Source organism: Paramisgurnus dabryanus, chromosome 5, assembly GCF_030506205.2.
Source record: "Paramisgurnus dabryanus chromosome 5, PD_genome_1.1, whole genome shotgun sequence".
Lineage (NCBI taxonomy): Eukaryota > Metazoa > Chordata > Actinopteri > Cypriniformes > Cobitidae > Paramisgurnus > Paramisgurnus dabryanus.
Window position 1 is genome coordinate 46595504 of NC_133341.1, and position 18214 is coordinate 46613717.

Consider the following 18214-nt stretch of genomic DNA (forward strand, 5'->3'; position numbering starts at 1 on the left):
TGGATTAAGTTGCATTAGAAACAACATTAAAGGGCACCCATTATCCAAAAAAATAGGTTGCATTAGAAACCACATTTAAGGGCATTGGCTGTGTGTGAACCCAACCACCCTACAAAGAAAAAAATCAACCCACTCCTTTTTTAATCCTCATTGATCCAAAGCAGTCTCCTTAGACATGCCGTTTCGATTCTCTTATCAATGTGATGTCACACTGATAAAACCCCACCCATGACCACTGGCTGACAGTCCTGCATTTCATAGTCATCAGCGAGTTGTACACTTTCCGCCATATCTCAATAGTGAGATACTATTGTCTCAGACTGTATTTACAGGAATCAGATCTATTTTAACAGAAAGCGCTCACTGTCTATTGGTTGGCTTCAGTAGCTGTAGCTCATTTGCATTTTAACGCTTTCACCGCCAGCGTTGTTTTAAAAAGTTGCCCGCCAGCGTTTTTCATGATTTTCACCAAAGTTTAATGCCTTCCAGAAAATGTTCTTCTTTAAATATATAAACATACAATATACCAAATGAAAGAACAGACCCTCTGCTTTCAAAAAAAAAAAAAAAAAACGTGTAATCAGCTTTTGAATATGTGTAGGTTTCTGCAAAAACAGCACATTTTGAGCAAAAGCAGAGATATTTCCATTTTTGTGAAGGACTTTTCATAGAGATCCCATTCAGAGCGATCTTTAAAACAGACACGGACATGCAGCCGCTTGCCATAGGGCAATACTTCCGGGTTTAAAAAGTTGTGGAAGGGCGCCACTTGGTGGATAATAGTGGCATTGCGGAAAGCCGGAAAATCTCGTCATTGGCAGGGAATCGTTTTCTCTTGATTGACTCGTCTCGTCAATGACGGCGAAAGAGTTAAGGTTTACACGGCATGTTTTTTGGGGAATCTTGGACATGCTAAAATAAATTATCTGTGTTTTAGCTGAAACTTCACAGACACATTCTGGGCACACCTGAGACTTATATTGCATCTTGCAAAAATGGGCATATAATGTTCAATTCAAATAATGAAAAAATTTACTATTGAGGCTAATGTATAAATTCTACTATTTTGCTTAGGACACAATCTACTTGCTTGAGGGGATTTTAGCTGACACGAAGAGGTACGGTTCATGTTACTGTAAATTCATCACATTTTTGCCTTACTAAAGAAACAGTACTTGTTAGTTTCATATTTTTTGTGTCTTAAAGCAGTCCTGAAGATCCTGTGTCTACTGTCATGATAAGATACTTCACAGAAGCTCTACCAGAAAACAGGTATGCTCATAAATAAGCTTGTATTATTAAGAAAAAAATGATATACAAGACAGAACATCTCATGTTTTCTATGTGCAATAGTTTGTACACTGTGTCTCTTTCTCTTCAGACTAAATAAACTTCTTTATAAGCACAAGTTTGAAGAAGCTGAGAAATTTGCAAAAGCTTTCGACCTGGACGTTGAGGTAAGACGATAGGAAATATAAAATCAGACATCATCAAATTTAATGACAGTTGAGACTATAATGGCATGTCTTGTTTGCGTTAGCTGGTATATAAAGTGAAGATGAACGTTGTGTTGGAAAAGTTCATCTCAGCATCAGGCAGCGATCAAAGTCATGAGTGGACCGAGCTTATCGAAGAGGCCAAAACCAACCTGATGAAGATTATGGTAAAGATTATGATGAAGATAAAGGCACATTTTCTGTCTAGGTTTTATATTTAAGTGTTCATTGTCATTTGACATAACGTCTTTGTGTATTTTCCACAGGATGAACAGTTTGTGGTGCAGTACTGCCTAACTGCTTTCTGGCCAACTCTCAGTATAGCTGAGGAGATGTTGAATTACGTCTCAAACCGCTTCCCTTGCTCCCAGGTCCAAATAGCTATGGCTAAGCTCGCCACCTTCTCCAGCATGTATGGACCCAACAGTTTTGAGTATGTGCCTCAATCCAGAGATTACATAAATCCATTCACAACTGAACCCTGTTCACTATATATAAATTAAATATTAATCAGAGAAGATAACACAAGTAAACACAACATGCAGTTTTTATTATGAAGGGAAAACAATTCCAAACAAAACCAAACCTACCTCAAAAGCGTAGCGATAACTCATTCAAAAGGTCACAAATGACCTCAAAACAACATCCAAAAAACTGCAGGCCTTAGTCTTAGGTCAGTGTTCGTCGTGACTCTACCATAAGAAAGAGACTGGGCAAAAATGGCCTACATGGCAGACTTCAAAGATGAAAACCGCTGCTGAACAAAAAGAACATAAAGGCTCCTCTCAGTTTTGCCAGAAAACATCTTGATGATCCCTGAGACTTTTGGGAAAATACTCCCAATTACGTCTGGCATAATGGTAACACAGCATACCAACAGTAAAGGTATTTTCAGGACCTGTAAAACTTGCTGTGATGCCGTACTTTCCGGACTATTCCGGCTTATAGACCGAAAAATACGTTAAATGGAACCATGAATTCAGCTGTCTACCAAAAAGCCATCTGTTCATGACCTCAAGTTGAAGCATACTTGGGTGCTGCAGCAGGACAATGATCCAAAACACACCAGCAAGTCCACCTCTGAATGGCTGAAGAAAAACAAAATTAAGACTTTGGAGTGGCCTAGTCAAAGTCCTGACCTCAATCCTATTGAGATGCTGTGGCATGACCTTAAAAAGGCGGTTCATGCTCGAAAACCATCCAGTGTGGCTGAATAACAACAATTCTCCAAAGATGAGTGAGCCAAAAACATCCTCCACAGCGCTGTAACAGACTCCAACCAGTTATTAGGTTTATGGGGCATGCACTTTTTCATACAGGACCATATGTGTTTGAATTTTGTTTTCCCTTCATAATAAAAACCTGCATGTTGTGTTTACTTGTGTTATCTTTGATCAATATTTAAATTTGCTTTATAAATGTAAAAAAGTCCCTTATTTCAACTTTGAAGTCCCTTTACTTATGAAACTTGCCAATTCATGATAATTGGATTCTTAATAATTGAATTAATTTATTTCTGTTTACAGGGGTGTTTCATGGATTGATTTTTTAAACCGCACAGATTATCTGAAAGACATCCTTGCTCTTCTGAAAGAGGGAAATCTTAGTGGAGCACAGTACTTATGGCTGCGACATGAGGTGAAATTTTAAATAAAGTATATGCATTAAACTTTTCAATTCCACCGTAATATGTGACCCTGGACCACAAAACCACACATGGGTATATTTGTCGCAATTGCCAACAATACATTGTAAAGGGTCAAAATTATCGACTTTTCCTTAATGCAAAAATCATTAGGATATAATGCAAAGATCACGTTCCAAAAAGATTGGGTGAGCTGCGGACTGAGCCGTTGGTTGCAATTCACAATCTCATCCCTAGATGCCACTAAAAATCTATACAGTGGATCTTTAAGTAACTTTCTTTTTGTCATTGCTAGTAAGCATTTTTTTTCTCATGCAGGGTGAGATTGCCAGTGATTTTGATGAAGGCTCTCTGAACATTCTGTTAGCCTCCATTCCATCTGACGTCCCATCACAGGACCTTAGTGTGTGGTTTAAGGGTATGGTCGTCCCATTTGTATGGAGAGTGCTGCCAAAAGGACAGGTAAATATTTTGTAGATATAAAGTGTAATGACGGCATCAGTTTTACGTGATATGTTAATAATTGCTATATACTCACAGAAAATCCTTGCTAGATGGTTGGAGCAGCGTGCAAGGAATCTTGAGTTAACAGAAAAGGTATTGAACCTTTTTATTCCCAAAATGATTCCTAGACAACATTAAAAGACAAGATAACCATGTAGCACATCAATGTTGTGCCAAAACATCCAGCAGGTTTTTGATTAAAACAGATGAAAGAACAGTCTTGTGATGTTTAATCTCTTTGATTTTATGCTTTTCTCAGAATGATTGGCCTCATAATGGACTCGCTCTGGCCGAACTGGGCCTGCCTTCCCTCTGGAGCTCCATGGGTTTGGTAAATAAAGTTTAAAAGTTTCTGACAATATTTCTGGATAGCCTATGTATGAAATAACAATAATGTGTTAGTAAATGCGTTTATATTAGCATACTTTTTTAAAACATGAAATCATATTTGGACAGGCTGACAACTGTGGAGATGATGACGTGCAAAATCTTCAGTCTTTGGTGAGAAACCTCCGTCAGCTGTGTGATCTCTACACTAAATACAACTGCCATCTTTCATTGTCGGACTATGAGAGGGTGAGTACAAGCATTTATGTGCTTTGACAAAACACCAGAAAGTATTTAGAAACTTTAGCCAAACTAAAATGTATCGGTCATTGCATTAGTTAACAAAAACTTCAAACCAAAACATCATTTGTTTTAAAGCTAGATGATACTAGGGCTGTACGGTATATCGTGCTTTGTTAATATATCGCTATTTTTTTTCCAAGCGAGATACGGGATGAGACAATACCATCTATACTGATATGATCTGATATGACCCTCTTTCTTTGCTAAATTTTCATCATATGGTGTTTTATTTAAAGGGCACCTATGGTTCGATTCACTGTTTTACATTTTCTTTGGTCTGTAAGTGTGTATTAGTATTAGTGTGTTAACGATATGCAAAAGTATGCCGCAAGTTATCGTCTTCAACGTAAATCTCTTTTCTTGGACAACAACAAACACATTGATTGTAGGCAACAGTTTACTTCTGGGAATGGTGATGTAGAGAGACAATATCATAATTTCTCCCGCTTTGGACTCAGCCTGTAAGTTAACTTATGTCAGCATTGCATTGTGAGCAAATCTTTCAAACATGGTAAGAAGCGTCACATTTCAGCTGATGTCAGAGGTATTCGGGCCAATCTCAAAGTACAGATTAGCTGGCCAATCAGGGACACTGCACTTTTTAAACCGATGAGTTTTGTACAAAATCTGTGCGTTTCAGGGAGAGAGTGAAATCTGGAGCAACATAAATGTACGGTATATGGAAAATAATGTGGTTTTTAACCATAAACCATGCGAACACATTGTATTATACCAAATACACAAAATAACGTTGTTTTTTTAGCAATGATAAAGGTGCCCTTTAAGGCCCTTCGTGATACTGAGATATTTATTACATTTGGCCATTTATCCCAAAAATTACCAAGATATAAATTCTGGTCAATAATGCCCAGCCCCAGATAGTATAAGAAAAACATTTCACAAAAGGCATAGGTTAGGTTTGAAATGGTATAACACATCTTTCCCATGGACTGGAGGTCTACACGGGTCCACTTAGATCCGAAAACCCGAGGTCCGACCCGAGACCCGATCGGGTTCGGGTCTAAAAGTTTCACATGTGCCTCGGACACGGGTCGGGTACAATAATAGCGGCATCGGGTCTCGGGTATTTTAAAAATGAGAGTGTTTTTTTTCTAAACGGGCCCGAGAAGACCCGAACTCTCTCGCCTGTGTGCGTCAATGTCCTTTTCAAACCTCTCATCTGTTTGCCAAGAGCGCTTGCGACATTGTGTGGTTGTCGGAAGGTTCATTTTCGTTGGAACAAACATGTCAGTGAATTATAAATGTATGTACATTTTAGCGGTTACGTTGGTGTCGTCGTCAGATAACAAAGTAAAACGAATGGAGCAGCTCGCCAAATTGGTTGCAAGGCCACCGGAGTTTATTTCTGTCTGACTGCTGCGCGTGGGTCTGCAGAATGCACACACGTCAGTGCCGTTTACATTCGGTTCCAGTCGGGTTAAAAAAAAATTTTCACTAGCTCGGGTCGGACTCGGGTCTAATTTTCTCGGGTTTGTCTCGGGTCGGGTCTTTCTTTAAAACATTTTTATTTATGCACGTCGGGTTCGGGTCATTTCGGGTCGGGTACATTTCTTTGGACCCGAGAAGACCTCTACCATGGACACTTTACCAAACATGTTGAATGAACTTTATTTTTTTATTTTTAAAGCTCATCGACTCTCTCTTCCTCCTCTATGAAGTACTGTACACCTGCAGTTACTCCGCTTGGAGGCCAGTGTGAGCTCAGATAATGATTGTAAAGTGATTTGTGTGTTTGTATTCGCTCATCTCTCGTGTGTCTATGTCTTGTGGCAGGGAAGCACTCGCAGTATGGCCTTTCTGATGCTGGATAAGGTTCAAGCTCCAGAACTGATCCCTGCTGTGATAAAGAGCAGCGTTCGGCCCTACGCGCTTGAGAACAGACTGGACCTGGACCAGACCTTACTGGACTATATCAAGGTCTTATATGTTGTCTTAAGGGAATTCTGGTCTCATTTGGAATTTCAGTATAGGCGTCATTGATTTATTAGCTGTTTTATTGAATATTTTGATGTTTCTGGTTTGCAGGATTTGTTGGACTGCTGTAGCTCTCAGATCACCTCTCTCTTCACTGAGTGGGAAGCCAAAGCTGTGGCTGTGTTACACTGCATGACAGACACTAATGTAAGATCCACTTATACACCACATATGTCACACACTAATTTAGTAAATATTGTCTTTATAAAATGTTTTAAACCAGCCTCATTGTTGATTATTTTGACACTAGATCTTCAGGAATTTGTTTGTGAGTTTTCCTAAATGCATGTTTCAAATTCTAATTTACAGAACTGATAATCAGGGTAGCTACTTGGTTCTATATTTGATAGTTTGTTGTTTCTCATGTTTCAGAAAGTGATGGATGCTGTGATTCAGATCATGTATAAGGCAGTGGTGCCCTGGAGCGACACCATTGAGAAACTTGTTCAGCAGCACCTGGAGAAAGAGCATCCGAAGTAAGAACCTCAGATCAAATATGTATCAGACTTTTCATGTTTAGCAAATTTCGCTGCCTGTACAAAAGGCTCTGTAGCTTCTTAACTTGATGTCTGATAGAGGCTGTTTACACTTGGCATTAACATGCGTTTTCGTCGATCGGATCTCAAGTGGACACATCCAGAGGTAGTCGAAACCACTTTCGATCTGATCGCTTTGGAGTTGCGGAACGCATATGTGGTTGAATGCATTCGAACAGCCACACGCAACCGCCTTCTCTCCACCCATTTATCTAATCTGAGGTATTAAACACAAGTTTTATGTCTTTTTTTTTTTACTTCTGGCGTGAACGTACGGTAAAAAGCGCTATTTTTAGCCTCTCATTGATAAAACTAAAGCGGCTGATCTCCGTAGTTTCGTTTTGAAAGCGTGTGAAAGTTGCACGATCCTTTTTCATCAATTACGCTGAAAATTCAATATTAGTTTGTGTCCATATAAACTCGTCATTACTCCCGCTCGCGTTTGAATGACAGCAGAGATACTCGCCCACCGTCTCACAACCACCCATCATAGTATTCAGGACAGAAGCGATCGTAAGTGGACAAAAGAGACGGATTTAAATACCAGGTGTAAACGTTATGTGTCTCTCGTTCACTTGTGATCCGATCAATGAAAACACATCTTAAAGGGAAAGTTCGGCCAAAAATGATATTAAACCCATGATTTACTCACCCTTAAGCTGTCCGAGTTGCATATGCCCATCGTTTTTCAGACAAACACATTTTCTGATATTTTAGAAAATGTTTTAGATCTTTCAGTTGATTAAATGTACTGTTACGGGGTCCACCCATAGTCCACGACCTTCAAGTCCAAAAAAAGTGCGTCCATCCTTCACAAATTAAATCCAAACGGCTCCAGGATGATAAACAAAGGTCTTCTGAGGGTAATCCGCGCGGTGTTGTTGTAGAAATATCCATATTTAAAACTTTATTAACGAAAATAAATACCTTCCGGTAGCGCCGCCATCTTAGACTCCTCTGTATTCAGGAGAGAGTATTAGCGTAGTGTACGCACTTTTCTTAGTGACGTATGAAAAATTCGGAGGGCGGGGGCACAGAGCAGCAGCAGAGTAGCCTCCGTAGGCTGCGTAAGCTCTCATCCTGAATGCGGATGCTACTAAGATGGCGGCGCTACCGGAAGGTATTTATTTTCGTTAATATAGTTTTAAATATGGATATTTCTACAACAACAGCGCTGTTTGGATTTAATTTGTGAAGGATGGACGCACTTTTTTTGGACTTGAAGGTCGTGGACCCCGTAACATTACATTTAATCAACTGAAAGATCTAAAACATTTTCAAAAATATCCGAAAATGTTTTTGTCTGAAAAACGATGGACATATGCAACTCGGACAGCTTGGGGGTGAGTAAATCATGGGTTACATATCATTTTTGGCCGAACTATCCCTCTAATACCAAGTGTAAACAGCCCCTTAGTGTCACTGACTGTAAACTAATATTCAGACAGGAGCTTTTGCGAGAAGGTTACAGACTGATGGAAATCAAGAAGCTTTTCAGATGTTACGGCATTCGCAGCTTAGCCCTGTCGAACTCTCGAGAGATTATGGTAAGATTGCCTCTGTCTGTCTGTGTGAGAGATACAGGAGGCCTTAGATCTTTTTTCACTTTTTATTTCAGAAGCTGATATATCAGTGTTGTTTGTTTTGACTAGATGCTCGTGAGACATGTTCTGAAGCAGGATCTTCCCAGCTCGCTCCAGGACTCTCTGAAGCTAGCAGAGGCCTACAAACTTAACCACGCTGAGATCTACCACCTTCACTGCATTCAGCTTATACAGCATAACAGGGTAAACTCACAAATACTGAAGTGTATTTACCTACAGTGCATTAGCTTCCTTTGATTTTGTTGTGTATTTTTAGATTTAAATGTTGCATAGGACAGTGAAAAAAGGAAGTGCACATTTGGTTCAGTCCCTTCTTTAAAGTCCCTGTAAAGTCTTATATTAAATGTGTTCTCAGTTTGTAAAACACCAAAGAAAAAAATGAGTTATTAACCACCCAACCAAATTTGAATGATGGAAAAAAACGGCAAGTAAATAAAATGAAAACATTGTATTTTATCAAAATCTTGGAAAAATAGGCAGCATTCTCTGCTATCAAACTGTGGGGGCGTGTCCATTTTTGGCATTGAAACCATGTCCAGTCTCTCAACTTTCAAATGCCGCTACAACCTGAATGAATTGTGTTAGGGACGGGCCAGGCGCTGTGGTTTAAGTGCGTCATCGAACCACCATTTTAGGCCTGCCTAAAAATCCTGAGCTCAGAAATTGTGAAAATATGGTAAGAGGCGTAATGCTGGATTCACACCAAATGCAGTAGAGGCGGCAAAAACGCACTATTCGCACGTAGTTGGAGGCTTGAACATTTTGAGTTTACTCGCTTCTAAGGGTGTCACGATTTCGATTTTAAATCAAAATGATTTCGATTTTAAATCGAACTTGCTCGAAATGAAGTCACAACCTCGAACTTCCCTAAAAAATGGGATCGTCGATGCTGTGATTGAAATGTTACGCCTCTTACCATATTTGGAATAACAAAAGAATATTTTTTTGCAGAGAGAGAAGTGCATTGAGTTGCTGAAGAATCTGCCTCATTCAGAAGCTGAATACGTGATTGAGCGCATGGCCTGCTGGGCAAGACTTGAGCTTCAGGATAAGCGACACATTTCTAATGAGGTCAGTTTGTGTTTGTTTGTTTGTGTGTGAGTGTGATGCATTAAAGCTTTATCAATAAAAATGCCTTTTTGTCAACAGCACAAGAAACTACAGATGCTCACATCACAGATTATGGTTGAGGCTTTGAAGTACCTGCAGAGCATTCAGACAGGTGAGTACACCACACATTAGTTTCTTTATTTATAGTCCCCCTGTGGTGAAAAATCAAGTTTTTATTGTCGTTTATATGCCTGTGTGGTGTTTTTAATATGCTTTTTGACAAACCATGTGCAAATTAATAATTTAACACCATTGCTGAGTATTTTCTCTAAAAAATTACAGTCATCTCATTCACGTGGTTTGAAATCGCTTCGGTTTCTACATCACAAATTGACCAATCACATCATCATAGCTGAACGAGTGGATCAGTAGTTTGAGCCATAGATATTATGTATAGATGCTGGAATGATCGCGTTAGTGTGATGCTCACACATGCAGTGTAAATACTCTAACCCAGGGGTGCCCAAACTCTTTCCTCGGGGGGCCAGTGTCCTGCAGAATTTAGTTGATGGGAAAAAGTGGAGGCGGGGACTATTTGCATATTCATATACAGTCTTGTTCAAAATAATAGCAGTACAATGTGACTAACCAGAATAATCAAGGTTTTTAGTATATTTTTTTATTGCTACGTGGCAAACAAGTTACCAGTAGGTTCAGTAGATTCTCAGAAAACAAATGAGACCCAGCATTCATGATATGCACGCTCTTAAGGCTGTGCAATTGGGCAATTAGTTGAATTAGTTGAAAGGGGTGTGTTCAAAAAAATAGCAGTGTGGCATTCAATAACTGTGGTCATCAATTTTGTGAAGAATCAGGTGGCCCCTATTTAAGGATGAAGCCAACACTTGTTGAACATGCATTTGAAAGCTGAGGAAAATGGGTCGTTCAAGACATTGTTCAGAAGAACAGCGTACTTTGATTAAAAAGTTGATTGGAGAGGGGAAAACCTATAAAGAGGTGCAAAAAATGATAGGCTGTTCAGCTAAAATGATCTCCAATGCCTTAAAATGGAGAGCAAAACCAGAGAGATGTGGAAGAAAACGGAAGACAACCATCAAAATGGATAGAAGAATAACCAGAATGGCAAAGGCTCAGCCAATGATCACCTCCAGGATGATCAAAGACAGTCTGGAGTTACCTGTAAGTACTGTGACAGTTAGAAGACGTCTGTGTGAAGCAAATCTATTTTCAAGAAACCCCCGCAAAGTCCCTCTGTTAAAAAAAGGCATGTGCAGAAGAGGTTACAATTTGCCAAAGAACACATCAACTGGCCTAAAGAGAAATGGAGGAACATTTTGTGGACTGATGAGAGTAAAATTGTTCTTTTTGGGTCCAAGGGCCACAGGCAGTTTGTGAGACGACCCCCAAACTCTGAATTCAAGCCACAGTACACAGTGAAGACAGTGAAGCATGGAGGTGCAAGCATCATGATATGGGCATGTTTCTCCTACTATGGTGTTGGGCCTATTTATCGCATACCAGGGATCATGGATCAGTTTGCATATGTTAAAATACTTGAAGAGGTCATGTTGCCCTATGCTGAAGAGGACATTCCCTTGAAATGGTTGTATCAACAAGACAATGACCCAAAACACACTAGTAAACGGGCAAAGTCTTGGTTCCAAACCAACAAAATTAATGTTATGGAGTGGCCAGCCCAATCTCCAGACCTTAATCCAATTGAGAACTTGTGGGGTGATATCAAAAATGCTGTTTCTGAAGCAAAACCAAGAAATGTGAATGAATTGTGGAATGTTGTTAAAGAATCATGGAGTGGAATAACAGCTGAGAGGTGCCACAAGTTGGTTGACTCCATGCCACACAGATGTCAAGCAGTTTTAAAAAACTGTGGTCATACAACTAAATATTAGTTTAGTGATTCACAGGATAGCTAAATCCCAGAAAAAAAAATGTTTGTACAAAATAGTTTTGAGTTTGTACAGTCAAAGGTAGACACACCCCTTTAGTTCAGTTTTTTTGAACACACCCCTTTCAACTAATTGCCCAATTGCACAGCCTTAAGAGCGTGCATATCATGAAGGCTGGGTCTCATTTGTTTTCTGAGAATCTACTGAACCTACTGGTAACTTGTTTGCCACGTAGCAATAAAAAATATACTAAAAACCTTGATTATTCTGGTTAGTCACATTGTACTGCTATTATTTTGAACAAGACTGTATATGGTCCAAGCTGTACAATTCAGTAGATTTAATTTGCATTTATATCTATGAATATGTTAATTTGCACGGTTTTATCCAAAGCGATTTACTGTACAAGGTATTCACTTTCTATTACCGTATGAATTAATTGAGATATGATCTCATGGCATTTCTGTTATATAATATTATATGTAATACTTAACTGTTTGCTTCCTATAGATGATGCCTTCAAGAGAACAGAGTGTGAGAACAATATGAAGATGTTCGCTGCCATTGCCCATCTACAGGTGCCTATTTATTCATAAGGATTCTTAGATTTTTTGTAAACGTTCAGACATTCCAGTTTTAAACTCCTGTGTTCGATCTCAGGAGGACTTTGACATCTTCCTGACACCGGCGGAGTACGACGATCCAGTAGTGAGACACAAGTTCAGCCAGCAGCTCATCACCGCCTACGAGAACACGCAGGCGTGGCGCCGCTCAGGAAAGCAACATCCCGACAAAGTCTCCAACCGAGTGGATGACAATACTGCCATAGCCAACGATCCAGATGGCAAAACAAAATCTCTATCGACTGAAGCGGGACTCCACCGGCTGGCCAGACAGCTGCAGAAGACCGAGCAGGAGCTGTGGGCAGACCTGGCGCTGAGAGCTTTGGATGCTGGAGACGTGGAGAAGGCCCTTAAGATTCTTAGGTATGCAAGTTTTGGGTAGTGATGATAGTATTATGTATCTTCATTCTGATAACCACAGTAGTTTTGTGAACTACATGAAGTAGGGACAGTGTTATTATACAGTCAAAATAAAATAGCTGATCCAAACGAAAATCAAGGAAATTGTCAGGGGTGCCCAAACTTTTGAATACGACTGTAACTTCTGACCATTTTCATTATTTTGCATGATTGTTGCAGATAAATAAACTTTAATTTTTCATCTGACATTAATCATTAACTATCATCTCTCTCACTCTTAACCCTTTTAGTGAACTGTACCAGCACCACCCAAGCTCCAGCACAGGAAGAGTCCTGTTTAACACTGCCCAGCGCCTCTGCCAAATGCTCGAGGAGAACGTGCCCATGGTTCTGCCTGAGAAAGTGAATCTTCCCGCTGTCATTAACGGGTTGGCCTGCCAGGCCATCACTATCTGCCACAGTGGTACTTAAGCACTGTCGCATCTCATATTTATTCAAGCTTCACTTATTTGTCATCTCAATAGAAATAAACACACATATCTTTTACAGACCTTCTGCTTGACTGTGTGGAGTTGTGCAAGAGCACCCGGAGCGCTGCGGATGTCTACAGACAGTGTCAGATTGAAGATTTCGGATTTTTCGCCAAGGTTGGCTTCCCATTATATATTTTGCATGACCGTTGAGATGTTTAGGTGACTGACTGTTGTGATTTTCTGAATAGGAATCGGCACTGAGCGATGGAGAGGATGTATACACCGAATCCAGTTTTAACGACAGGTTTAATGAAGACGGCATTGTTTTGGATCCAGTATCAGTGCTTCCGCTCCAGTATAAAATCACCACCAATCTGTTACCACTGTCAGGTACTAACAAACCATACATCAAAGTAAAGCATATTTTTAAAAATGTACCCTTATAACTGGTTTAGTGGTCTAGGGTCACAACCTTGCAGAATTTTAAAACCGTATTTGAATAAAATTGCGTTTTATTATACTGCCTAATAAATACTTGTGTATGATGATAAACAATATAATAAATGGGCTTTGAGCAATGTTTGAATATGTTTGTTGATTGGATAAATGTATCGTAAATGTTTGCTTACCAACTATTTTATATGTACTATGTTTTTAATCATAAAACTTTCTTTTCTCCTAAATTTCAGATTCATGGCTTTACCCTTTTGACTGTTCTTGCCTGTCGTATTGTGCTCTTAAAGAAGGTGAGCATCTCTTACTAATGTCTTGATCTGCGAGTCTGAGATGAAGCTCGGTAAACATTTGTCTGTCTGTTTTCTCAGATACTGATCTGGTCGGACCTTTGCTCAATCCCATGGCCTCTATGTTACAAACACTACAGGAGTGCAGTCAGCTGGAACTGGCTCTGAGACTTCTGATGGAGTCCTACGGCAGTATATTACTGCACTTCGTCTCCAATAACATGGACGTTTCTCTAAGCACGCAGGTAATACTGTCGAGTTTTTCTACATTAACTCTTTCCCTGCCAGCATTTTTCATGATTTTCACAATAGTTTAATGTCTCCCAGAAAATGCTCTTTTTAAATATATAAACATACAATATATTAAATGAAAAAATAGACCCACTGCTTTCAAACAAAAAAATTTTTTATTCTACCTTCATTAGTTCTCATTTTATCACCTCTCAAATATGGGTATGTTTTTTCTAAACCATCAAATTTTTGATAATTCCATTTTTGTAAAGGACTTTTGATAGAGATCAGATGCAGAGCTATCCTCAAAACTTAGATGGACATACAGCTGTTTGCCCTATGGCGATTCTTCCGGGTTTTATAAGTTGCGGAAGTGTGCCTTGTGTACCTGGTGGATAATAGCGGTAATGCAGATTAACGAGATAACTCAGAGATAAAGTGATAAAGAGAACAAATGAAGATAGAATGAAAGTTTTTTTTGTTTAAAAGCAGAGGGTGTGTTCTTTGATTTGATGAAATGTATGACTTGTATGTTTATATATTTAAAGAAGAATATTTTTTTTGGAAGGCATTAAAGGATTAGTCCATTTTCTTTAAAGAAAAATCCAGATAATTTACTCACCACCATGTCATCCAAAATATTGATGTCTTTCTTTGTTCAGTCTAGAAGAAATTATGTTTTTTGAGGAAAACATTGCAGGATTTTTCTCATTTTAATGGACTTTAATAGACACCAACAATTAACACTCAACTCAACACGTAACAGTTTTTTTCAACGGAGTTTCAAAGGACTCTAAATGATCCCAAACGAGGCATAAGGGTCTTATCTAACAAAACGATTGTCATTTTTGACAAGAAAAATAGCAAATATACACTTTTAAACCACAACTTTTCGTCTAGGTCCGGTCCAGCGCGACCTAACGTAAATGCGTAGTGACGTAGGGAGGTCACGTGTTACATATATAAAACGCACATTTGCGGACCCTTGTAAAGAATAAACTGACACAAAGGCATTAATTAGTATCATTCCACATACAACAACGTCGGAACGGTCCTCTTTCAACACACTTGTAAACACTGGGACTGAGTTTCGCGTTCGTCCTCTGTGACCTCTTGACGTCATGACGTATTGCGTGAGGTCACGCTGACGCTTTCAGGACGAGATCTAGACGAGAAGTTGTGGTTTAAAAGTGCATATTTTTATTGTCAAAAATGACTATCGTTTCGCTAGATAAGACCCTTATGCCTCATTTGGGATTGTTTATAGTCCTTTGAAACTCCGTTGAAAAAACTGTTAAGTGTTGAGTTAAGTGTTTAGTGGTGGTGTCCATTAAAGTCCATTAAAATTAGAAAAATCCTGCAATGTTTTCCTCAAAAAACATAATTTCTTCTGGACTGAACAAAGAAAGACATCAACATTTTGGATGACATGGTGGTGAGTAAATTATCTGGATTTTTCTTTTAAGAAAATGGAATATTCCTTTAAACTCTTGTGAAAATCATAAAAAATTCTGCTGCTGCTGGCAACTAAAAAAAAAAAAACGCTAGTGGGGAAAGAGTTAAAGTTCCCCTGTAGTCGAAAATGTTATCACTTAATACTCAACTTTGAGCATCATAATAGCATAGGTACAAGTTTTTCTTGTGACTTACATTCAAAGCATGAAGAAATGACTATGTTGTAAGGTCAGTCGCAAAAACAGCTATCCACGTCTTTTCAGCACTAATTATATACTGCACGTCTTAAGTAAATTTTAATGGCAAAGAGGGGTTTGCACTGGCGCAAGCTGTTAGTAAATCTGGCCCATGGACTTAAAGTGGACATACCATGAAAATCTGACTTTTTCCATGTGCTATAATTGGGTTTGCACTATCCAACCACGGCCCTGCCATTTAGTGCAGAGAGAAAGAGAGAAAAATAATAATTGGCAGCACAATTGAGTTTCCATTTCAACAAACCAGCATTATGGTGATCAGTGTTTGCATTTCATCAGCATTTTAAAGGTCACACCCAAAAATGGCAAATTTTTGCTCCCACCTAGAAAGTGACAGTTTTAACATGCTATAATAAATAATCTATAAGCTAAAACCTCACATTTGTACTCTGGGGACACCAAAGATTTATTTTACATCTTAAAAAAGTCTTGTAAAAGTCCCATTTAAAGCCACTAAACTGACATATACTTCAAAAAGATGAATGAAATAAATATAAATGCATATCCTCATTAGTTTTGCGCATGTTTGTTTTTCTCCCTCACAGCTTTACTCCAGCAGCCGCATGGCCAGAGACAAACAGACTCTTGAGCAAATCGAGAAAACAGCTCTTACATCTGTCACTGTGGTTGTGGGCTTACTCTTACAGAAGGTACAGAATTTTTTTTTTATTGCAGATGTTGCTTTAATCAACAAGGGTTTAAGTAAGGGATAATGTAGAGGCAGCCGGTAGTTATCGGGAAATAAGCCCCGACAGTGTGATCAGGACCCGACGCGACCCGCTTATTACACGGCTACTTGCCACATAAGAAAAAAAACTGGACATGAATATGAATTTGAAACATTTTATTGGCATATTTGTTTTAAATTAACATTTTTATCCTTCCGCGAAACTTTGCACAGATGCATAAAATGATCGTAATACCTTATTAAGATCCTCTGCTTCATACTTGTCTTTCTCCATTTTTTTCTCTTTTAGCCAGTCTTTGAGAAGTTTTAATGCCCATTCTGTATTTTTTTGTGTGTTGGCTTCGTAGCTGTCATGCTCTATTTTGTCAAGTTCAGTCTCAGTAAGCTCTCTGTGTCTTGTCGTTGTTCGTTCTTCTATCCACTGTTTAAATGTTTTGTTTTTTCTGTACATGTTAAAATGAATGTCAAAATGTTGTTTGTCACAAGATGGCGCCAAACAGTAATCTTTATTGGCGCGGAGCGATTTTAATCGTACAATTAGTACCGGCTATGCGTTATTACTTTGGAGGGGTTATTATTTGAAAAGAACGAACCTGCAAATGTCTCAACTGACCAATCAGAATCAAGCATTCCAGAGAGCCGTGTAATGAGGTAAATTGTATAACTTTTTTAGGATCTCATGGCAGAAATGCAATATAATATACATTACTATATCATCAGTGGTATATAAAGATCTTACAAAATGAACTGTGTTGTTTTTATTACCTTAGATTGAGCAGTTTTTTATCTACATACGCCGCAGGTCCCCTTACATGAAAGTCGCCATTTTTTGCCGCCATGTTTCTAAAGTAGTCCTAAACGGACAAACTGCTCTACAGAGCACGTTTTGTCACTACGTTGTTTCAGACGACAACATGTTGGTCCTGTGGTGGCTACCATAGCTTCACAACGCGTTTTGAAATGGAGTGGTGAGCTGTGAACTGAGCCATTGGTTGCAATTCACAGTCTCACAGCTAGATGCCACTAAAATCTACACAGTGCACCTTTAAAGGGACACTCCACTTTTTACTGTAGTGGAATCCATTCAGCTGATCTCCAGGTCCGGCGGTAACACTTTTAGCATAGCTTAGCATAATCCATTGTATCTGATTAGACCATTAGCATCATGCTAAAAATAACAAGAAAACAATTTTCAGGCGCTGCATAATATCATTGCGCCTGCTACAGCCATGGTACGGCAACAAAGTCCTTGATTATTACACCAGTTTGAGAGTATAGTTCCTAGCCATATCGGCCTAGAAATTGCAAACCAGACCCAGAGATCGGCTGAATGGATTCCAAAATGGAAAAAAAAAATTTACTCTAGGGGAGCTGGAAAATTAGCCTATTTTCAAAAAAAAGTGAAGTGTCCCTTTAAAGTATCATTCGTATAGTTTAATGTGAACCATGCATAATGTTGTAGTTCCTAATGAAAATCTTTAAGTTAAATCTGTACCAAAGCCAAGTTTGGGGCTTTGGGGGTATTTTTCATTCCTGCATAAAATTCTCAGTTTTTGTCTTCTTTTATCTCATTAAAAAATATTATCAAAAGTTTGAGCCTTAGTTGACTCAGTCTGTTTGTGATGGACTATGAACCGTGTCTACTTGTCAACTGATGTACTGAATGATGTTGGTCTTGTTACAGGTGCTCAACTGGAGAGTAGTCGACTCAGACTTGGCCATTGGATTTTGTACTATTTTGTCCAAAGCTGCAGTCGTTGATATTTTGTGGAAGATGATCGGCAGCGCCTGGCAAAATTATGACAAGATTAAGGTCAGAAATAAAGGTGTATAAGCATCTATCCGTAACCCTAAAGGGGCGGTCACACTAAGCTTGCAAATGTTCTGTTTTCAGAGATTGCTGCAAATAAGGGCGTCAATTTTATTTTTTTGATCAGTAGAGAAAAATATCACATACTGGTCACATATCTCCACGTGATATGAATTCGCAGTTCAG

At 38.9% G+C, this 18214-nt stretch overlaps 1 protein-coding gene across 2 annotated transcripts in view; it reads left to right on the top strand.

Moving 5' to 3' along the window:
- The window catches only part of kntc1 (kinetochore associated 1), a 49277-nt gene that overhangs the window by 7801 nt on the left and 23262 nt on the right, over positions 1-18214 (top strand). The window contains exons 13-38 of one of the 2 annotated variants that reach the window (XM_065284489.2): positions 1075-1118; positions 1207-1272; positions 1382-1457; positions 1541-1663; positions 1763-1929; positions 3023-3134; positions 3460-3603; positions 3682-3738; positions 3905-3976; positions 4102-4221; positions 6070-6213; positions 6322-6417; positions 6643-6746; positions 8251-8353; positions 8459-8593; positions 9362-9481; positions 9560-9632; positions 11899-11966; positions 12049-12374; positions 12662-12834; positions 12921-13018; positions 13093-13234; positions 13534-13590; positions 13669-13832; positions 16076-16180; positions 17903-18031. In XM_065284489.2, coding sequence (XP_065140561.1) covers positions 1075-1118; positions 1207-1272; positions 1382-1457; positions 1541-1663; positions 1763-1929; positions 3023-3134; positions 3460-3603; positions 3682-3738; positions 3905-3976; positions 4102-4221; positions 6070-6213; positions 6322-6417; positions 6643-6746; positions 8251-8353; positions 8459-8593; positions 9362-9481; positions 9560-9632; positions 11899-11966; positions 12049-12374; positions 12662-12834; positions 12921-13018; positions 13093-13234; positions 13534-13590; positions 13669-13832; positions 16076-16180; positions 17903-18031 — 3018 coding nt within the window. The remainder of the gene's footprint in view (positions 1-1074; positions 1119-1206; positions 1273-1381; positions 1458-1540; positions 1664-1762; positions 1930-3022; positions 3135-3459; positions 3604-3681; positions 3739-3904; positions 3977-4101; positions 4222-6069; positions 6214-6321; positions 6418-6642; positions 6747-8250; positions 8354-8458; positions 8594-9361; positions 9482-9559; positions 9633-11898; positions 11967-12048; positions 12375-12661; positions 12835-12920; positions 13019-13092; positions 13235-13533; positions 13591-13668; positions 13833-16075; positions 16181-17902; positions 18032-18214) is intronic. The other variant, XM_065284490.2, reaches the window with a different exon arrangement.